Below are 23,985 nucleotides of genomic sequence, written 5' to 3' on the forward strand. Positions count from 1 at the left end.
CAGAGGACATACGATAGAGCCTTGCGGAATTCCGACTGAAAGAGGTAGTGAAGAGGAGGTAGAGTCAGAGTAGCGAACACTGAAAGAGGGATCAAAAAAGAAAGATGAGAACCAGGAAAAGGCTGTATCATTAAGACCTAGGGAGTGCAGTATTTGTATGAGAAGAGTGTGATCACCAGTGTCAAATGCAGCAGAAAGATGTAGAAGAATGAGCAGTGAGAAATGACCTTTATACTTAGCAGTGACAAGTCGCGGGATTCTCTAACATCCGTGGCCGCACATTGCCGGCTACCGTAGACATAATTATCACACATGCCCTAACATATGCAATAATTATGGCAAAGGACAGCTTTTGCGTTAAGAGCTGTCCTTTGAGATCTGGCCGGCAATGTGCAGTGGGTCCTGGCGGCTCCCCCCTCCCTATCTTACCCGGCTGGGTACTTCTGCTGCTGCGGGCGGGCACTCTTCCTCCTTCCTGCACCAGGAAGAGGATTTACAGTGCAGGGAGGAGGAGTTGGTCCGGGCAGCACAGCGCTGGTGTGGGGGGTCGGTGTGAGATGGCAGGGGTCCATGTGCGGCAGCATTGGTGGCATTAAGAAGCCTTGGCGATACCCCCCGCAGTGAAAACCCACCAATCGCGCTTTCCTGCATATCCAAATGCGGTAAAACCCCATGGTTTTTACTACATTTTTTGTGCGGTAAATCCCCAGGGTTTTTACTGCATTTTTTGTTTGGAGAATCCCGCCCCAGATCATTCACCACTTTAGACGGTGCTGTCTCAGTGGAGTGTTGGGAATGAAAGACTGACTTGAGTGGGTCTAATACTGTGTGAGAGTTAAGAAAGTGTGTGAGGCAAGAGTAGACAAATCCTTTGAGTAGCTTGGAGAGGCATGGGAGCTGAGAGATAGGACTGTAGTTTGAGAGAGAGTTAGGGTCAGAATTGTGTATTTTTTTTCAGAATGGCAGTAATCACTGAATGTTTGAACAGAGAAGGAAAAGTCCTAGTAGCAAGATTATTTATTAATTTACGTTATTTATTAATCTACAATTCACAGGGAATCAATGTTTTTTGTTTTTTTGTTTGAGTGTTATCATTTATGAATTTCAGTGTTTTTTACAAGGTTATATCTGCATTCCTCATGCATAGCATATTGCTTACTCTCATGGAATGTCTGGGAGACTTCCTTAATGGGAAGGGGTGGGGTTTGTTGACGCTATGAATCTTTCATTACAGCACTGCTTTCACTGATAACACCATGCCACCTGCTTATGTTCTCCAGAATGCCCTACCGGTCTCTCCCTGGGCACTGGGGGGAAGTAAAATATCCAGCATTTCAGCAAGTACTGTATGGTGACTAGGATTTCCTACACTTTTACATTAAAGGGATCACAATTAACTCTGCAAAACTATTTGCTGCTGAACTGTTTTAGAAAGAACAAAAAAAGACAAATAGTCTTCAATTTCGTTGTTAATGCTAGTCTGTAATTCCAAACCACATTGATCATTATGCGCATGCACAAATGTAAAAGTAGTAATGGTAGATTCTGATTTGTGGCTCCCTTTCCCATCTTTGTAAACTTAATGCTCAAGACTAATATACATTCTGTAACACTCTTGTCTTGTAGTATCATCTTCAGGAGGGATCGGCATGGAAAATATTCCTGTATCAGTGGAAAAGTCTATTTGTCTTAGCTTTAATGCTGGTAGTAATCATCGCTATCCCCTTATCGGTCCATTACCTGAAAACACTGCCAAATCCAGAGCCACATGAGTTATTTAATGTTGCTGCAGTATCTGCTGGCATTATTGCAGAGATCATCATGCTCAGGTGAGTCAACAATGGTAAGACTTAAATAGTACAATAGAAATGTGTGTGTATATATTTGTATGCTGTATAAATGGTTTGTATGCAGAGGCAGAACTACCATTGGTGCAGTAAGTGCATTTCATCGGGCCCCTGAGATCTACTTTGCCCACTGCTGCGTTGCATCTTGTGAACTTGAGTTAGTGGAGGAGAGGGGCCCAATCATATTTTGCCACCTTGACCAACCACTCACAAGTTCCATCACTGTTTGTATGCCTACCATTCCCTCCCATAGCCTTAACCAGTGGTGTAACTATAGCCCCGCAGTCCCCGGGGTGGTGGGGAGGCACAGAGAAAGTGTGGGCACCTTTACCCACTGCCGTCTGCCGGTACCTGGCCTGCTGCATCTGTCTGCGGTCACAGTCCCGTCTCTTCCGGCTCTTGCTGCTATAATGAAAAGTGACACTTAAAAAATGGCTGCCTCCATACTATAGACAGTTTTTGAGGATGCTAGAGGAAGTGGCGGTCTCCTTAAAAATGGCCTGCTGTATGGGGGCAGCCATTTTCTAAGAGTCACTTTTCATTCAGCAGCAGGAGCCGGAAGAGACGGGACCGTGACCGCAGACAGATGCGGCAGGCCAGGTACTGGCATAATGCGGGGGGGGGGCTGAAAAAAAATGTGGCGGCAAATTTGCAATAGTTACGCCACTGGCTAAAACCTTACCACTCCTTACCACAGCCTAACCCTCCCTCTAGTGCTTAACCCTAAACCTAATACTCACCTTCGGGATCCACCGGCAGTAAAATGGTAGTTTAGTTTGAAAGAAGACTTACATCCATCAAGTTCACCATTTTTTTGCAGGACCAGTTAAGAGGGTATTGTCTACAAATCTTCTTTCCTCCAGCCTGAGCACATGCCTACATGTCCCATTCTCTATAGTAAATAGGGTGTCTGACAGTTCGTTATATTGTCCCCTGATATACTTGTACATGTTAAGCATGTCTCTCCTTAAACATCTCTTTTCCAGCGTAAACATTCCTAATTCTGCTAATCTGTCCTCATATCATAATGACCACAACCCTTTTATTTGCTTGGTTGCCCTTCTAGGGACTTTTATCAGTTGACCCATGAGGTCTAAATTCTCCTCTAGCGAAAATTAACAACTGCATCAAAATGAAGTAAAATGTGTTGCAACAAGATGAATAGAGAGATTTTATACATTAGTAGGTAAACCGCTTAAGAGAAGAAGACCTGTTGTGTTGAATGAAATGAATTGCAGATTACAAAAATAGGGTACAAGGAGTATATATACATATGTGCAAGGTGGAACAGAGGAATGTAACACTTTAAAGTAACAAAAACATTTTAAAATTCTGAAAATAGCACCCACATTGTACACTTCTCAAAAGTGTTGTCCTAAATCACCTATCCCAAACAAACTACATAATCTCCCATTCACTTTAAACCCTGAAATTCTACAAAGAAAAAAAAAAGTTTTGAATTTGTTAATGTCAAATGCTGGTCGGCATTGGGGTTAAAGCCAAATATGGATGCCAGTGGCCTTAAACATGAATATGGTTGTACAGCCATGCGGTGTTGACATCCCCAAGGGAGGGGATCTGGCAACTGTACCCAGGGAGAGAAAGAGGAGAGCTAGCAACTGTGCCCATAAAGAGATGTAGAGGAGCTGGTAACTGTGCCCAGGGAGTGAGGATAATTGTGCCCATAATGGTAATTGTGCCCATGAAAGAGTGGGTGGAGCTGGTAACTGTGCCCAAGGAGAGCTAGTCAAACTGTTATTGAGACAAAATGTTCTCAATTACAGCATTATACTTGATGCAGTTTCTTTGTTTTCAGCGCTGTTTTTTCTTCTTCTTTAAATGTCGGAACATTGAATAAGAGTCGGACGCAATTAGCCGGGATTCCGACTGTCGGGACATTCCGACAGTCAGAATCCCGGATTGAAAACCCCTCCATATGAGTTAACACTTTTTAATTAAAAATACTTCTTACCATTTTGTAGTTTGCATCAGGTGTGTTTGATTAAATGACTTTCTCTTTGTGCTGTGTTCATCTTTGGTAAATACAAATGTACTGTACTTGGTGTGTGTTTTGCATTTATAAACAAAGAACATGGGAATATAAGTTTTAAAACAACAGGACTATTATAGCTGATTCATTTTATTAAATTGTTTGGGGGTAGCCCCAGGCGGGGGGAGGGGGCGCTCAATCGCCCACCCGCTCCCCGACTCCACAGGGGGGTCACTCCGGCACTCACCCGTGTTGCTCCACGTGGGGGTAGTGCCGTGCGATGCTGTGCTGGCTGCGGCAATTCTCCCCCGGGGGGGGCTTGCCGGGTGAAGCGATGCGGCCCGTGGCACCGTGACGCTCCAGGGGGGCCTATGGTGCTCTCCAGTAGCCGGTAAATGCCTAAGGCTGCCTAGTGGTGGCGCCGGCCCTGGGTAGCCCTCTTCTCCCAACGGAGAGGGGTACAATATTGCTGTCTGTTCAGACTAAATCATAGCACACTGACAACCTGTTTTGTATTGCCGTAATACTACAATGAATAAAAAGTTGTAAATGTTACTGTACTGTTATTGTATGGCGTTAAGCTGTACATGTATTTGCACGTTAAGCATACCTGTGTCATTAAGCAGAGTAAACGTTCCTTATTTTCCCCTCATTCTTCGCTGATTTCACTCAGGAAGAAGGCAAATGTTTCACTACTATGTTTTTTCTTCTTCTTTCATTATGAGGAAGAAATTAAACATCCCTTTAAGTTAGTACTTAAAATATCAAAGACATTGTTAAATGCCTTTGAGTCACTATACAAGTAATTCACTTGTGCAAAACAGCTACATGGTAAATGAAACCGTACGGGGGAGGTTTCCAAAGCTGAATAAACACAAAATTAATTAGTCTGAAACTTCCTGATGGATCTATTTAATGAAAGCCTGTTATTGTGTCAAGCACTCAACACCATGAATTTGTTTTATTGTGTTCTGTGTTGCTTTTTTATTGAACCAACATGAAGGTTGCACATAAATGTTATTGTGCAAAGACTTTCAAGCCATCTCAATCTACGACAAGTCAAGAGAGTCACTGCAGATTTTGCACGTCTCAAGTTGCTTTGAAAACAGGCTCCTGAAAAATGGCCCAGCACGCGCCCATCACACAAGAGCCAAGGTTACCGGGTAGTGCCGTGTCCTCAGCGCACCACAGCTAGAGTACCCTTAAGAACCTGACCTTGAGCTGTTGGGTCTTTAATTGTTGTTATTTAACTACGAACTGTTGGGTTTGTATTTATGGGAGATATCCTCTTAGAGATATTTATGATTTAATTGGTATGAAACTTTATTTAGAATGTGGGAAAGCAAATTTCTAGAACATTTATAGATCATGTTCAGTATTAATGTTTCTTTGTCTCCGAGTATTAGTGGTTTCATGTTTTCAAAAGGAACTGTATTAGAATTACAAAATGTTTTCCGCTCTGTGTTATTTTATTGTTGGTGAGGCAAATCTTCCATATTCCCATATGTCTTTTAAATTATCACACATTAAAAAGAAAACATTTGTCACATTTGGAGAAGAATTCAGTCCCGTGTTAAAGGCAGATGGTTCACCATACAGTGCAATAGTAGAATGATTAGGCTCTCAGTCACTGTAGCCAATGTTTTTATAATTTTGTCCGTTATCAATTTACATTTTAACTCAAGCACTAGAAGTATGTGAGACAATATAAATCCTATACAGAATACGCATGGGAACCCCCTTTAAATGTCATACTATTTAGAAAGGAACCAAACGCAAATGGTGAACTTCAGTTACTATGGAGATGTCCGCTCTACAATGATTCTTTTCCTTGGAAGCTGCCTTAAATCATAGCAGCTGGGATCCGATGTTAAGGACTCAAAGAAACATTTTGGAGAAAGAGCGCTGATACATGCCCATCTTTGGGGGGCCAACAAGTGCAGTCTTCCCATTTGATTTTCTATTTTGCACATGAACTACAATAACCCCCTTTCTCCCCCTCTCCCACACACTCATCCAAGCTTCTCAGAGTGGAGTGGAAACTTTTCTAAAAGCGTTAGTATGGAGCACTAATATGCATTCCACTAAGCAGTTATAGCATTTAGCATTGACTCAATAAACTAACAGACCAAGCTTTGTTATAATATTGGCCATACTTTCCATCTCTATGTAAAGTCCCCAAGTGAGTTTATGGAACAGAGCAGAAGGTGGACAGTTTGGGGGAGTTGGGTGCAAAAAAACATCATAATTGCCAAGCCTCACCCTGTACAATATTATAAATTATGGCATCTGGCAGGGAAGGCTGAGATATGATAATGTAATGTACCAAGAATCAGGATATCAGTCCTGCCCATTTCACTAGTAAGTAAGTTGGATGCGAGAGGATGATTTGCTCCTCTGAGACTCCACAAAAAACTATGTCTCCCAGCTTTGGTTTGTGCCTAGACAGTGTCACTGTGTTATTGATGCTGCCAGGACAATCACACCTTTTTTAAACTAGTTTGCATTGTTGTGATTGCTGTGTTTAAAGTACACCTGACATTAATGATGCTGTGTTAGATGGACCTCTGACCAAAATTAGCCCATCTTCAGCTACTTCTAGTTCTTTTGTTCTTTATCACTTGTGAAGACAATTGTGTACTGAATGGGAGGAACCTACTCCTATGCTCCATGTTGGGTTACAGTGATATGCTCAGACACCATTTAATGATAATTGAAAATGAATTATGCCAACCTACAGTAGGAATAACATTTCAGATGATGGCCCCTCTGCATGCTGCAGATCGGAAGTATCTGATGTCCTCTTTATGTGTAGTTGGAGAACATCGAACGTGTCCGGATTTGCAAGGACACTCAGGAACTGGAAACCATCATCAGCTCTCACTCTGCTGGCTGATGCCCTTTCACTTCATTTATCTCCTCCTCCTGTAATTTATCCCACTAGAGCTTCAGGATTAAACATGTAGTTTCTGCAGCTGCTATTTGCAGTAAAAAAAAAATACCCAAGTGAAATTTAGATATTTTCTACCGAACCTTTATAACATGTACTGTAACCCCAGCTTCCTGGGTGCCTGGAATAACAAAAGTCACCGGCTAGGCATATCTTCGGTCAATCTCTGGTCCTGTGATAAATAGGCCAGAGATTGACCGGAGATATGCGTGAACAGTGACTTTTGTTATTCCGGGCACCCAGAAAGCTGCATGGGTTACAGTACATGTTATAAAGGTTAGGTAGAAAATGTCTAGAATTTCACTTGAGTATTTTTTTTTCTGTGCATTTGGAACGGAGCATTCAGTCATCTTTAAGTACACCCTCTTTGAAATATGTATTTTTACACATTAAGCAATCTTGTTGTCCTTATTAAGTCCTACATTTTAGCTATTTAATCTAATTTGACAATTCATAACCAGCTTAACTTTGTCACTCTTTTTTTTTAACAAAAATAATCTAATTTGTGTGAAACAGTTAGTACACCATTATCCTTACAGTTTTCTTATCAGTAAAAAAAAAAAAAGGTAATTTGAGCCAGGTGTTGCTAATCTTGTGCACTTCATTATTATCAGAAAGTGTTACCACCTCTGTATAAAACAGAACCTTTGGCAGATTGGTCTTGAGCATTCAGGTTTTGATAACACCATGCCAAAGAGCGAAGACATCTGCGATGTTCTAAGAGCAGCAATTGTTGCTGCTCATCAGTCTGGAAAGGATTATAAAGGCATTTGCAAACAATTTGAAGTCCATCATTCTACAATGCGGAAGATTGCATATGGAGAACAATGAAGTTGGCTATAATCCCAGGAGTGAATGTCCCAGCAAATCCACCCAAATATCAGAATGTGAGGAATCATAAAGAACCCATACATCCAGTTATCTACATGCCTCTGCCAACATGGTAAGCTAGGAGTATAACTTTCATAGAAGAGTAGCCAGCAAAAACAGAAGCGACTAAAGTAGAGATGTTCTATCTTTATGCACAATGCCATGTTTATCTAAAACCAAAGAGCAAATGCAAACACAAAAGTTGCACTGACTGCTCAGAATTTTGGGTGGAGACATCAATTGTGAGGAGTCTGCTGGGTGTTGTGGAGACCTAGCACATCAGAAGCACTAGATGCTATTTAAGTACTGGAGGGGCCAGCTGTGACCAACTCATCTAGCAACCAGGGGACTGGCACATCAGGCTTAGTGGGAGACAGGAAATCTGAGGCATCTAGGCAAATTGTGGTGGTAGGGGATTCTATCATCCAAAAGTCCAGAAAAGAGAAGCCAAGCTAATTAAAGGATGGGAGCCCTTAAGTAACGAAGACAGACTAGCCAAATTAGGAATGTTTAAGGGGAGACATGCTTAACATGTACAAATATATCAGGGGCAATATTCTAAACTATCAAGCAACCTCTTTACTCTGAGGTCATAAACTAGGACATGGGAGGGCACGCATTCAAACTAGAGGAGAGAAGGTTTCGTACCCTTAGAAGGAAAGGGGTTTTTTAAAATCAGGGTGATAAATGTATGGTAGACTCTTCTTGAAAAGTTAGTGATGGTAGAAATATTGAACACATTTAAAAAATATTGGACAAACATCTACTGGAGAAAAAAAATTGAGGTGTACAACTAATCACTATTCATCCATAATTGGAACATAAGGTAATACTAAAATGGAGATAGCACATCTAGTCTATACTACCTAACAGGTCCTGTATAAGGTTGAACTTGATGGACTCAAGTCTTTTCTAACTATAACTACTATGTTACTATGTTACAACCATGGATGATGAAATCTGCCCTACTGGTTCATTCAAGTATGGTATTAAGCCGAGGAGGCTCCAGGTGAGGAGCTGCAGCACAGTTCAAAATCCAAATCTGCAACATCCTTAACATTGGAAGAGTTAATATAACAAAGAAAGGATAGGAAATCTGATTATCTTGGAGAAAATAGTTTCTTAGACTGATGCAAGATAATTTCTGAAAAATATGTAATATGCATATTTTATTGGGAACCTTGCTGTGTAGCATGTTTTCAATTGGAGGCATTTCGCTCTGGCATATTATGTATTGGGGGCACTACTCTGTGGCATATTATGAATAAGGGGCACAAATGTTTGGCATATTATAACTTGGACATTGCAATTTACTTAATAAAGAATCCTTACCTAATTGTTGGGAGGGTAACAGTAACAAAAATAGAAAAAGAGTTGAAATGTTGGGAGGAATTCAATTGTAAACACCGACCAGTCTGGTCAGCATGACTGGCCCAATGGTAGACCTACACGTCTGTCAGTTAAAGGATGATGTGAGGGAAACTGGAGACAGATTATAGATATGTAGTCTGACATTACCACATATACTATATGTATAGTACATTCACTATATGGAAGTATATTAACTGTCTGGTGCATATGAAGGAGCATTTGGGTTTGATGTAAGCAGTACACCCCATTTACAAAATAAACAGGATGTGCAGCACAAAATTATTAAAATTGCATTTCCCTTTTCTACATTAAATGATGCAACTTTTGTACTTTTATATCTTATTTGAGACATTGGGGCTTATAGTATATTGGTTCTACATGACTACATGGCAATGGCCTCCCCTCCCCCACTTCTCATAATAGGCCCTTGAAAATTTGCAGCACCAGACCCACGAAGACCGTAATCCAGCCATGGGAATACCCCTAAAACATGCCTTTAGACCCACTTTGGCATACATCTAGGAAGGCAAGCAGTCATTCTGTCCACATTCAAAATGCCAACATGGTCTGAATGTTGCCACTGAATGCCGGCATTTCATTTTCTTAATATTATGAATGTCAGCGGACATATCACAATGGATTTTAGGGTTTGATTGCGGTTAGTGCTATGGCTAAAATCACATAAAAAGTGATGCCGTCGGTCTACATGACCAATGTCGATAATCTGGCAATGTCAACATTATGTCATTGTCAAACGAGATGCTCGCATGCCCGTTCCACCAGAGCCCTCCGCCGTCGGCTGCAGCTCCCTCGATGCCCCCAGCAGCTGCCCCCGATCCGTGCCCATCTCCCTGAAACAGAGACGGGCAGGGAAAGCACTCTCTACATCCGTGTTGATGGGGACGCATGTACGAGTGAGATGCTCGCGCGTCCCGGTAAGATGGAGTGCCTCTCCACCAGTGATCGCCAGCTAAGGGAATTCAAATATTTATATTATAATATTTATATCCAAACACACGTCTTCACCATGTGGATTTTGCAGCATACTGTACATATATGATTTTAATTATTATAAGATGGTTGATGAAGTTTGTATCACTTATTCAACACAGAAGATCCAATTGGCTTTCAAGGCCATTTAAAATAATCTTCCTAACTATTTACCAAAATCACCCTCTGCCTTTGTTCCTGATAATAATATATACAATGGATGTATTGTGCGGAATGTACAGTCCTGAGGACCTGCCTGTATTTGAGCAACAGAATTGACACAAAGCAACAGCGACAAGTCTGTCTTGTTAGTTCAAATACACTCAGCATAAAATGTTCATCAGTTCAAAAGGTGGCAAACTACTACAGCAACCAAACAACCCTACTTAATTTAATGAGTTTTACATGCAATCAAATCTTAATAAGAAGTCACCCAGTTAAATCTTTAATGTTACAGTTAAGGTAAACCTATTTACCATCTGTTCTATTGCAATATGTATATCTCTTTGTTCGTTTTTCCTGCTTTTATTCCCCATGACTTACAGGTACAGCTGTGTGGCTCCTATAAAAAAAAAAAAAAAAAACATAATACATTTTTTTAAAGTGTATTTAAAATATGCTGTTCACTTAAATTAATGAAGCCGTACTGAAATTTTAATAACCTTCAATTTTCTCTAATGTTGAACCACATCTACCTGCAGAGAACGGCAACTCAAAATAGCCAATACTGTATAATGAACATGTGCGCCCAGTGCTACTTCTCAGCAGGATCTTTATTTAATTTCAATTAAACCCACAACATTAATTGTTCCTTTCTCCATTCTGTATTCGACTTTTACTTCCCTCTAGTTTGCAACAGGTTAGACGTTGCAACAGAAAGTAATGGCCATGTAAAGTCTTCGTCTGGAACACGAGGCTCATGGAATATGTGACATTTTTATCACCTTGCTCCTGCTTCCGTTTTCAATAAAAGCACAAATTGGAAATAAAGCCTGGGGTCTGCTTAATCATTAGTGAATTAAGAATCTGTTTTTAATATCCCCTAACTTGTAAATAATGTATTAATTGAGTAGCTTGAATGCTGGAAAGTCTGCTAAATGTGTAATGAAAGTAGTTTGCTATTATTGGAGGATGCATACCAAATGCAGCAAATTCAATAAGCCAGTTGTTGTTTGTGGAAATGGTGTTATAATTAGCCGGCACCTGCAGCTGTTTTCTAAGCCGAACAAACAGGCCTGAAATGTGTACAGAGTGGATCTGGGTGTCAGAATGTGATGAACAGGTTTAATTTTTTTTCTTTTCCTTTTTAAAAATTAAACCAAGTGTCTTGTCAGTTGAAAAACAGACCTGCGTTCTTTTTACCCTCTCCAGCTAAAATGTACTTGAGGCGCCAATGCAAAATGGGAAGTAAAATGGGAGAAAATTTCTCAAAAGGAATGTATTTCGCAGAAGATGCTTACACCTCTGAAAATGCAGATTTTCCATCTACTGTATGTTCCGTCAACAACAGTGTTTACTTGTATCTTCCTATAGCAAGTGCACAAGATAAACTATAAAACAGTAAAGGTGAACGTACACTAGTCCGATTTGGGCAGATTTCACCCGATCCGTCATAATTGGCCCAAATCGGATGTGTTTGACATACCACTCTGGACCGATGCGTGTTCCTGGTCGCATCGGACCTGAGACGAAGGTTGGACCTACTGCCCATCTGACCTCGTTCTCAGCGCCCCTCCCGGTGGCGGGGAATGCGTTGCATGTGATGCATCACATGTGAAAGGACCGCATGCAATATTGCAGATCCTGCCGCCCCGGTGGAACATGTGCATCTAAGGGGGGGTCAGATGGCCATACACTGCTGCAATACATCACAGTGGTGTATGGTCACCTCTACATTTTGTCAATAGCTGCATTTCTTCAAGTTTTAACCACCAACTGTTCCACTTTTGGCTGGAGAGTCTTACTTTTTGTGCATTGCCCCGTCCGTCCCTACCACATGCAGTTGTGTCCTGCAGTGTGGGGAAGGTTGAGTTGAGGAACAATTTAGAAGCATAGATGCCATGCACATAACATCTGAAGAGTGTGTTGGGTTGGGTCAGTATCCGGTTAATAGGTTGACATGACAGTGTCTAAGTCAACAGTCAATAGGTCAACACCATATTGTAGACATGCGTATGGTCGACATAGTTGACACATGCAAAGGTCAACATGAGTTATTTTGGTTTTCTTTATTACTTTTTTAGAACTTTTTCATACTTTCCCATCCACATGGACTCTAATTGGGAATAGTAACTTGTGCTGAGAGCAGTAGCACACTAATTTGGGTCCATGTACTGAAATCTAGAAATTGACACAAAAAAATCCGAAAAAAAATGCATGTCAACCTTTTAATGTGTCAACCATTTCCTTGTTGATCTCTAGCTTTTGTTTACCTTTTGTCTCTATTCACCTTGTCGATGTCAGCCATTTGGTGTCAACCTAAACACTGTCAAACTTTTGAGAGCTTAGGGCGTATTTTATAAAAGAACATTGCACTAATCACATCAATAAATGCAATCCGTGCCTAAATGACCTTTCTCACAAACATCACTTACTGGTAGCTTTCGTTGCTAACCTTGTGATACTGGCCTGAAATATATATTGACAGATGTACGGTAACCAGAAAATGGGCATTTGTCCAGAACACCGTTGAAAACCTCATTCCATTGTAGAACAATCTATAAACTGTCCTATTTTCATAAACACCATTAACTTACTATATTTGATGGCTGAACTGTTTGTTGTGACTAATTGATTATACAGTTCATGCAATCAGATGTTGCTGCTATTTAGAGCTCTGCTCAAGTTTTCTTTAATGTCTAAAAAGCTTCTTAGTGCCCATAGAGTCTTTTATTTTCTTTTTCTTTTTTTATGAACTAAACGAATAGTAAATTTCACCAGGCTCCATTAAAATCAAAGAGTTTACTTCTGGCGCTGCAAGTTGTTTATGGAAAATTACTTACTCTTTGATCTGTTCTTCACACATATTACCTAACATGAGCATTCTCCCTCTAGCCATTCATATTTAGTTAAAATTTGATATAAACATTTTATTAAGCTGATAGAAATGTCACGTTTTGTTTGTGCTTAGTTTAGCTTAGTATTTATGTTTTTTTAAGTCCTATGAAGAAAATCTAATAGCTATATATTTTGCATTTAAATAGCATTTTCCCAAATCATTTAAGGGTATGTCAACTGTAGAGATAATTTTACACATGCCTTCTTTCCCAGTTCAGCAGGTCTGTGGGGTAATCAGCTCCCATAGGATATTGGTCTCTGGAGATCATCATTTTCAGCTTGAGAATGAACCATTTCTTAACATCTGAAAAAAGACTATGTCTAACTAAGGGATGTTCTAGAGGTGGAAAGCTGTGAACGACAGACCACATACAGTACTCAAAGAGAAATATAGTTAAAATGTTGACATTCATAAAAATGCCACCACAATGTTAACAGTTATGATGTCAACATTATTAATATGATCATATGGAACATGTAAACATTCTGCAGAATGCCAACACTACGGGGGAAGACTGGGGCTAGGGTGTGTAAGTGGAGGATTAAGGTTAGGTACTATGGGAAGGGCTAAGGTAAGGCTGCAGGAGTAGTGGGTTATGGTTCAGACTTCAATGATATGGGGAGAGCTAGGGTTAGGTTGTGGGATGGGAGGATTAGTGTTAAATATGAGGCTGACGGAAAGGATTAGAGCCTATATTTACCCCTGGATGAGTGCAGAGAAGTCATAGTCACCTAACCCCAGACTCAGAAGACACTGCTGGAGCCATCAGCGAACTTGTATCTGGCAAATGATCACTTCACCAGCAAGATTCTATCAGTATAGAATCTTGGTGGTGAAGTGTTGTCAATTTCCTAAAGTTTCTAAATACTAAAAGAGGTGATGTACATCAGATTCTATCATTTTCTAGGTTGCAATAGATAAATGATAGACAGAATCTGATTGGTTTGCTATCCGCGACATCACCTCTTTTCATTATTAGAAGCTTTAGTAAATTAACCCGTATGAATGTCAACAAAATATGCATTGAAAAGTGATAAAGTGGAGAGTAATAAACCGCCATCCAATCAGCTCCTACCTGCTATTTTTAAACACAGCCTTTGACTTGGCAGTTACAAGCTGATTGGCTGGTGGTTTATCACTCTCCATTTTATCACTTTTCCAGCTTAGTGCATCTGGCCCTTAATATAGATGTACCAATGTTATAGTGTAATGTATTGGAAGGAATTATCTATGTCCTATAGCCACTTGTGAGGCAAAATAAAAATAAGTTATTCCCCATAAGTACTATAGATCGGAGAAATCTCTAAGACTGTTTCTTACAGTTCATGCAATCAGTTGTTGCTGCTATTTAGAGCTCTGCTCAAGTTTTCTTTAATGTCTAAAATGCTACTTAGTGCCCATAGAGTCTTTTATTTTCTCGCCGGAGATCTTTTCTCGCCAGAGATCTTTTATGCCGGTCTGATCTCCGACTCAGCTCTGATGTGCAAGGGGCCCCGAATCAAACCTGTGGGGACATTACAGTCACCTAATTTGGGCCGCATTCTTGGCCCTTTCTGTCAGGAACGGGCATACTTAACTTATAGTAGTCACTACATGAAGCCTGACATCTGATTTGTAAGACTACTGTATAACCACTTGTTTCCATGAATTTTCAACTGTACACTTGTTGTTCTATGTCTGGCTTTATTATCAAATATATTTTATTTTCCAAAGAACATACTTAAAATAGGGAACCACAGGTGTAAATTAAAGTCAAATGAATCTACAAATTGCACCCATCATTTGACCTGTTAATTACAAAATGTAAAGAACCATAATTCCATTCAGTTCCAAAACAGAAGGACAATGTGTTTGCTCATTTAAACAATGTGCTATGAGTATTATTTAATTAGGATCTGGGGTGCAGCTGTTTTCAGGAAAGCGTTTTCATATGGCAAGTCTTGCTCCAATACAGATTGTGCATGTGTGTGTGTGTGTGTGTGCAGAACGCACAGTACAAAGACTAAGATGCCAGGTGTGTGCTAAGGGAATTCAGAGAATTGCAATCGCCAACGTACTCATCAGCGCAGTACAATAGAATATACCGTGCCAAAAATAATATAACAAACTAATTAAACATAGTTCCTTATAAATACAGAAAGGTCATTGCTCTAAGGCATTTGCATTATGAAATTAAATTTGATCGAGAATCTGATTGCAGAAAGCTATTAAATTGTAATGTGCATTTCTTTTTCCAGTTAAAGGTAAAGACAAAGAGCATAATAAATGAGGTACGTTATTGAATGGGTGTGCTTGATGTTTTACCTTATTAAACCTGAGTTGTGTGATACAAGTGCCATAATGTGCGTTCCATTTCATTCGAATGCTCCAGTTTTTTTGTTCTTTTTTATCCATTTTTACAACATATATGAATTATTCCATCATTGTTGCAAGGAGTATATTTAAAAAAAAAATTATACTCCAAGAAGAGTCAGGATGTATTAATGATCATATTTAATATGCAATCATTAACGTCCAACATCAAAGACATACTGGCTTTAAAGAACGCTGGAATGCTGTATCTAAGTCTTGCTTAGACAGCTCCCTTAGACAGGGCTGCTACTAGCATACTGCCTTGTCTGGAGAAGGGAGGAGAGACCCTGCCCCCAACCGGTCCCAGCAACTGCATAATGGAGCTGACAGGTGGTTGCTTGACTGCCCATGCGCGAAACCCTAGCTTCTATGCACTGCACTGGCTCCTGTAGTCCAAAGGTAAAACTACCACTGAAGGCAACTCAGAAATCTGACAGATCTCTCTTCGCTGTAGCGTAACTGTAGATGTTGCAGGGGATGCAGCTGCTATGGGGACCATCAGGGCCGCCATCAGAAATTGTGGGACCTGGGACTGACACAATAGTAGAGAATATATAGAGGAGGTGAGGTGAAGGGGCAAGAGGTGTTTAGGTGACAGGGGTGAGGTGATGGGTGGGGAGGTGAGGGTACAGTGGGCGAGATGAGGTGAGGTAATGGGGTGAGGTGACATGAGGGGGAGGAGGTGAGATGATGGGAGGCAGGAGGGGTTGAGGTGACATGGGGGGAAGAGGTAAGGTGATGGGGCAAGAGGGGGTAAGGTTAGGGAGTAACAGCAGCTGAGGTGATGGGGGTGAGAGGGGATGATGGGGTGAGGTGGGGGAGAGGAGAGGGTGTAGAGAAGAGGCAGAGTTCTTACTAGTATCATCAGGCCACCCTTCACTGGCACCATATATTCCCAGACATTGTATTTGTTTTATTAATGTGCTGGGTTCAAGTCTCAAAAAACAGTTTATTTCCTAGGGGATGGTGCTGGATTCTGTATGTGTCCTGGCCTGCCCCCTTTGTCATGTCACTGCCACCCCTCTCTCCTGCCCACTCTTTTCTGTACTGTCCCTGTCACCTGTCCTATCCCTGTCACCTGTCCTATCCCTGTCACCAGGGGCGGATCCAGGATAAAATGACAGGGGGGGGCACCATGATAAAAGAGGGTTTGGGAGGGGGAGGGGCGGTGTTAGTGGTGCCAGTGTACATGCTAAGAGAGCAGAGAGTGGGTGGCAATGGGATTAAAAATAGGCCCTGGCATTTAAAGTATGCAGGCCCACCATGGCAGCAAAAGTGAAGGATGTAGTTGTGCGCGCGACGAAGGCACGCTCTGGAAAAGGGGGTGTGGCCACTCAACAGGGGGCATGTCCTTGAGTGTAGTGTACAACACCATATACAACTTCTACACATTATGCAACAAAATACTAGACCCCATTATACTTGCCCCTTACACATGATGCCAAATGGAATGAGCCAAAATTCAAACAATGCCACACGGATTGAGCCAAAATTTACATAATAACACACGGATTGAGCCAAAATTCACATAATGCCAAATAGATTGAGCCAAAATTCACATAATGCCAAATGGATTGAGCCAAAATTCACATAATGCCAAATGGATTGAGCCAAAATTTACATAATGCCACATGGATTGAGCCAAAATTCACATAATGCCACATGGATTGAGCCAAAATTCACATAATGCCAAATGGATTGAGTCTAAATTCTCATAATGCCAAATGGATTGAGCCAAAATTCCCATAATGCCACACGGATTGAGCCAAATTCATAAAATGCCATATGGATTGAGCCAAAATTCACATAATGCCACATGGATTGAGCCAAAATTCACATAATGCCACACGTATTGAGCCAAAATTCAAATAATGCCACACGGATTAAGACAAAATTCACAATACGCTTCATAAACAGGGACATTGTCCACCAAAGGCGCGCATTAAACATTTACACCATAATGTCCATTGCACGTTAAGTTACACGGCATGATGTCCATTATGTATTATGCCAAACACCATAATACCTATTAAAAATTATGCTACATAGAGTAAGTGCTGCTTATCTACATGCTCATTGCCAAGGGTTCCATGCTCATTGCCAGAGGTTCCATGCTCGTTGCCATGTGGGATTACATGCTCATTGCCAACGGGGAATACATGCTCGTGGTAAATGGGGGACAGCCGCCGCCAGGCATAAGTGTTAGCCACTGACAGTGGCAGAGCCTGGCTGTATTCCGAGCACTGCAGGTCCCAGCTATTTGAAATAATACCCATTTCACACCAGAAAATGCATTCCCAGGTTGGCCCCTTTTACACCAGCCTAGTCCCTGCATTTTCTGGTGTGAGGGGGAGAGAAAACCCCCCTCCCCCCCTTTAACCAGTTATCTCATTTAACCGGCTATATCTTCGGAAATAACTAATCCATTTACATGAGACAAGTATCATATTGAAGAACTTTTGAGTGGGCTTTGAATGATTTTGGTCCAGTAAAACTGGAACGTTTGGTTCCAGAGTAATCTGCCCTCAAAGAACATGAACAGTCATGAAATTACATTTCAAAAATAAAAAAAACTGATTTACACGCTATATCTCTGGAACCGATTGACCGATATGGACCATCCTGGTATCATATTGAAGGCACAGCGATTTGGAATTGAATGACATCAACCACAAGCTCCTGTGATGCCAGGGGGGGAACCGGGTGGGAGTCGGAATTGAAGGGTCCCATATTATCCTATGGGGAAAAAATGTTACAGCTTTGCCAGGCGATATCTCCGGTTCCTGGGGGGCTAGAGACATAGGGCTGGGCTCGTTGGAAAGCCCTGGTCCTCAGCTACAAAATGAATGACAGGGGGGGCACGTGCCCAGGTGAATCCGTCACTGCCTGTCACCCATCTCTGCCACCCTCTTTGTTCTATCCTGTCCCTGTCACCTCTGGCCTGTTACTGTCACCCCTGTCTCCTGCCCTCTCTGTTCTGTCCTGTCCCTGTCACCTTTATCCTGGTTCTGTCACAGCTGTCCTTTTTTCATATGTGGGCAATGCATGTGTGTGGGGGTGTGTGTGCGTTTGTGTGGGGGTTTTTTACCGCTCGGTGCCAATGGGGGGGATTTCAAGATTTTGCTGTTGGGCCGACAATGAACAAATTACACCCCTTCTTCCCCTAGAATTTTTGGGTAATGTAGCATAAAGGGCTTTTCGCCTAGAGCTTCATGTATTGTGAGTACATATTTCCATAATATACATGGAAAGTAGGAGCATATAGGACTGAGATCACCGGACACAATATAAAAAATGTGAAAATATTAGTGATATAATGTACAATGCCATTGGATTCTGTAAATGTGTTCTTTGCAGTGAAGGCACACACATTAAACCATCTGGCAGACGGGTGCCGGAGGGGTTCCCGACAGTCGGGATCCCGACTGTCAAAACGCCGACAGCCGGGTGCCCGAAGGCCACCCGCTATTTTCCCTCGTGGGGGTCCACGACCCCCATAGAGGGAGAATAGAATAGATGGCTCGTGTAGCGAGCCACCGTGCCCGCAGCGTGGCGAGCGCAGCGAGCCCGCAAGGGGATTTTTTGCGCTCGCCATGCTCTCTGACTCCGGGCAGTCGGGATCCCGACGTCGGGATAATGACTGTTGGAATCCCGACTGTCGGAGTCACATACCACACCCCTGGCAGATATATCTGGGTTGGGTATAGGCCAAGAGAATGCTTTTTTCCCAGATATTTAATGGCAACTGTAAAGCTTGAAGAAGGAGGAAGAATGATTTGGTCTACGCCTTTTAGTTCCAGTAAATGAAAATTGTAATGTACAATACATCATACAATGATGATCTAGATAACTGCGTACTTTCAACTTATTGGTAACTGTTTGTTTCGGCGTGAAAGTACAGTATGTTATGCAAGTTCCATCAAAATATGAATGTCAATATTATTCTTACTAAATGGGTATGAGTCCCCCACACATCTTCCTAAATCTAGTAGAAAACCTTCCCAGTAGAGTGGATGCACTTATCGCAGAGAAGCGGGAGACTAGCTCCATATTATCAACTATGGTTTGGAATTAGATGTTTAACAAGCACATATAGATATGATGTTTCTGTGACCACAAATTTCTGGCCATATAGTGCATATAAAAATTGTCAAGTGTAGAGTGTGGAGGGCATATGTCACATCCCCTTCTCACACTGTCTTTGTAACATATGTTCCCCTCCACTCGTGTTATAAGCACAGCATACCCCTCCTTAGATTCCAAATTGCTGAGGTGTCTACTGAAAGAGGAGTTTGGTGTCCACTTCAGTTCCCGCCTCTGCTTAATGGTAGGAGTAGCTCTGAACAGTATCAGTGACTCAAATCTATTAATGAGGGCATCTTCAAGATAATGTTGCATGCAAAGAGTTGCATAGTCACAGTCCTAGATACTGGCCCTTTTTTCCACAAATGATTTTGATTAACTGCCAAAATAATTGGCCACTCCAGCAGTCTCATCCAGGGATGGGATCTAAAACAGCGATGGTATTCTAGTGGTGCTGTGAATGCAAAGCATGCTCATGCTCGTCCAGCCCCTGGCTTTTTGTGTGCTGTACGGCCAAGTGGAGCTGCTTGGTCAGGCCCTTCTTATTGAAGAGAGGGGTGGGAGTGCTATGAGGTGATTAATCAAGTGGAGGTTCTAGGAAGTGATTAATCAAATGGGCACTCTGTAAGGTGTTTAATCAAGTTGGTGTCCTGTAAGGTGATTATTTGAAGGGCTGGGGTGAGAGGTTGACATTAAACCGGCCGTGGGTGGGGGTAGGGTGGAGATGCTGTAACCATACCTGCCTCACCAACTTTCCCACCACATCTGCCCCCAAAGCCTCTCTCCCCATGCAAAATACCTGATCCATTCCCATGCAGTCTGGTGGGAAAAAGCTCATTGTATTACACATTTTCAAGGACCCACCACCCTATTCTCCAATATATGAGCCTCGATCTCCTTGCAATGGCCCTTTTGGACCTATTTGTATATTGCTCCATTGTTTCTGTTTGTATGGAGCCCCTATAACAGTTCAAGCTTCAGAGCCTCACCACTAATGATGAGATATAAAGCTTCTAATGGTATGTCCAATGCGCAGCAAATACTGTCATGCTAGAGGGATGTCAAAAGGACTAAATGTACATGTAGCTTCACTGGGGTCAAAATGTACAGACCATCAGTGAAAGTTAAGAGCAGGGGTCAGCAGCAAGAAATCATTCAGAGTCCTACCAATTACCTTTGAGGAGGAACCCTTGCCTGGTTAGTCCTCATCCTGTCTCTAGCCTCTTACATAGCGTATGGGCATGGACCCCTGACTACTTGAGATATATACACAGAATTTGACCTTTATGCAGATTGTTTAAGCCTTCAGGTAAAGAGATGGATTCAAATACTAAACTATTTGCATTAGTATATGGAAACTGCTCCACTGTGGCTATGCTATGAGTTGCTTAATAATACATGCATAGGTTTTCCATGATACATTTGCCTTCTGCCTTCCAGACCATGTGACTTTCTTGTCCCACAAGACCCTCTCATGAGGTTCTAAAATATAAATCAGCGTTGTATTCATAATCAATAAGCACTAAAATAAAAGTGTATATATAGAAATAAATTGTATTTATATTGTGGTCTGCTCATATCTCACCTCCTCCTGTCCAACGTCGCAGACCGTCTGTGTCAAGTAGATGCCTGGGGTCAGCTAGCACTCCACAATCACTTCCTACTGCCGTAACTCTGAAGCTACATGACATCTTAACCTTTAAAAAACTGCTTCCAGTCAGCATTTAAAAACACCCAAATCTTACTTGACCTTTACAATTTGGTACAGATTTAGCAGAGAAAAAAAATGACGGTACAACAAATTGTTTTCCAGCTATGGCCTTTTTAAAATGTTCATTGTGTACTGTATTTTTACTTTACCTCTACCATATTATTTGAAACCAATCATTAATCATGAAAGATAAACACCTGATTTTTATGATCTGGGTTTTTAATAGTTTTGCTTCTTGCCTGTGACATTTAAAGCAGTCATTTGGCTGAAATGTAGATCTGATTTGTACTATAATATGCATGGAAATTGAGTTTTTTCACTTGAAAATGTTACACTTGTCTCCAAGCGTATGTGAATATGTATGATTACAACATGGGGAAAGGTAGATTGGGAAAGAAAACCTGTGCACCAGTACCACTTTGCGGTATATGGGATATATATCAGATATAATTATATAAGACAATCCACTATTTTATATTATCTAACATGCGTTATACATTGGTAAATATTGTGGAGGTGCTCCCCTGAGAGTAAGAAATGATGCAAAAGAGAAAAGAAAAAGTACTCTCTATTTTTGGGGGCACGCTTTTGAATTTAAAACTTAACGTTTAATTATAGTTTCATTAAGATAAATTTAGACATGACAAGACAGACATACAAAAAACATGTACGATTCTTGAGACTCAAAAAATGACTGAGTTCTCTATTGATTATTGAGGTACCACAATATATGAAGTGGACCGCGAATATTTATTATCATGGTAAAATACCTAATTTTGCACCAAAATTTTTTTTAGTTTTAAGGTCGTTATTATTTTCTATTGACAGGAAGATTTTTGATATAAGGAAAAAAAGGGGGGGAAAGGAAAAAGAGAAAGAAAGAAAGAAAGAAGGGAGAAGAGAGGAAAAAAAGGGAAAAGAGGGAGGGAGGAGGAGGGGGAGGGTCGGAGAAGAAGGGAAGTAAGAGGAAGAAATTGATGAAGAACAAATTAAGTGTCAGTACACCCCTGCAGTTTGATTGTGATCACGGTGACTGCTGCTGATTGCTCTGTATGTCTGGCTAAACCAGACTGTGCAATTGAGCGAGTCTGACCATGCGACAGTTGCAGATAAGGGTGTTAAACAGTTGGGCTATAATTCCCTCTCTGTTAGAGTGGGCGACTCCCTGATTAGCTGAGCCCTTGCAGGGAAATCTACCCTCAATCAGTGAGGTTTTGAGCCCAGAAAGTGTATAGTTTTTAGAGAGCAAAGTTAATTGTCTTGTAGGGTGTATGTGCACGCTGCTATCTCCCACTTGCTTTGCAGTATTGGTGGGCGATGAGCGGTGAACTCCACCTTTAAAGACAATAATGGAATTTCCCAGTTATATAGAGAAAGATATATCGTTAGAGAAATAAAAGAAATAGAATAGCAGGTAAACGCAGTTTTATTTGGAATGTGTGATATCAAAAGAGGATAAAAAGAGTGGTCATTTGATCACAATATAATTATATACACCTGTATATCAGTTTACAAGTATCAAGCATCAGCTTAATCACCTGTTTTCACAATAGTAGAGAATACTCCTGTCACTAATTATATAAAAAATTTTTTAAGAAAACATAATCATGCATCTCATTCCTTCACATGAAAGGTAACACTCTAGGTGATCTTAATGGTTCTAAACCAATCAGAGCAGACAAGGGTAAAACTCAAAGAAAAACAATGAAGCCCTTTTCTAAGAATAACAGCAATACAGTATAATTTCTGTGGGGTCGTATTCACAAATGTACAAAATAATTACAGTGTTAGCAGCCCCTAAATAGGGGTCTTACCACCACCCAGATAGTTGTCTGCTATGATCTTAGGGACAGTCAGTCTGCTGCAGAAGGAAAGAGATTTTTTCTTAGGTCTGGACCTGATCGTAGTAATGGGGAGCCTGGTGTCTCCTCAGTAGCTCAAGGTGCAAAAAGTAGTTGTGGGATAGACAGCTGTTTCGCGGAGGTCCCGCTTCCTCAGTATCCTTTAGGATACTGAGGAAGCGGGACCTCCGCGAAACAGCTGTCTATCCCACAACTACTTTTTGCACCTTGAGCTACTGAGGAGACACCAGGCTCCCCATTACTACGATCAGGTCCAGACCTAAGAAAAAATCTCTTTCCTTCTGCAGCAGACTGACTGTCCCTAAGATCATAGCAGACAACTATCTGGGTGGTGGTAAGACCCCTATTTAGGGGCTGCTAACACTGTAATTATTTTGTACATTTGTGAATACGACCCCACAGAAATTATACTGTATTGCTGTTATTCTTAGAAAAGGGCTTCATTGTTTTTCTTTGAGTTTTACCCTTGTCTGCTCTGATTGGTTTAGAACCATTAAGATCACCTAGAGTGTTACCTTTCATGTGAAGGAATGAGATGCATGATTATGTTTTCTTAAAAATTTTTTTATATAATTAGTGACAGGAGTATTCTCTACTATTGTGAAAACAGGTGATTAAGCTGATGCTTGATACTTGTAAACTGATATACAGGTGTATATAATTATATTGTGATCAAATGACCACTCTTTTTATCCTCTTTTGATATCACACATTCCAAATAAAACTGCGTTTAACTGCTATTCTATTTCTTTTATTTCTCTAACGATATATCTTTCTCTATATAACTGGGAAATTCCATTATTGTCTTTAAAGGTGGAGTTCACCGCTCATCGCCCACCAATACTGCAAAGCAAGTGGGAGATAGCAGCGTGCACATACACCCTACAAGACAATTAACTTT

General features: G+C 41.1%; 1 protein-coding gene across 2 annotated transcripts in view; it reads left to right on the plus strand.

The window, feature by feature from the left end:
- Positions 1-23,985, plus strand: part of LOC146026457 (uncharacterized) — a 396,721-nt gene that overhangs the window by 312,431 nt on the left and 60,305 nt on the right. For both annotated transcript variants that reach the window (XR_014454461.1, XM_083157147.1), the window contains exon 4: positions 1,627-1,829. Coding sequence is in view for 1 of the 2 variants with exons in the window: in XM_083157147.1 (XP_083013273.1) it covers positions 1,627-1,829 (203 nt within the window). In the remaining variant the exon portion in view is untranslated. The remainder of the gene's footprint in view (positions 1-1,626; positions 1,830-23,985) is intronic.

The sequence above is a fragment of the Crinia signifera genome, chromosome 8 (genome assembly GCF_055691185.1).
Source record: "Crinia signifera chromosome 8, ASM5569118v1, whole genome shotgun sequence".
Lineage (NCBI taxonomy): Eukaryota > Metazoa > Chordata > Amphibia > Anura > Myobatrachidae > Crinia > Crinia signifera.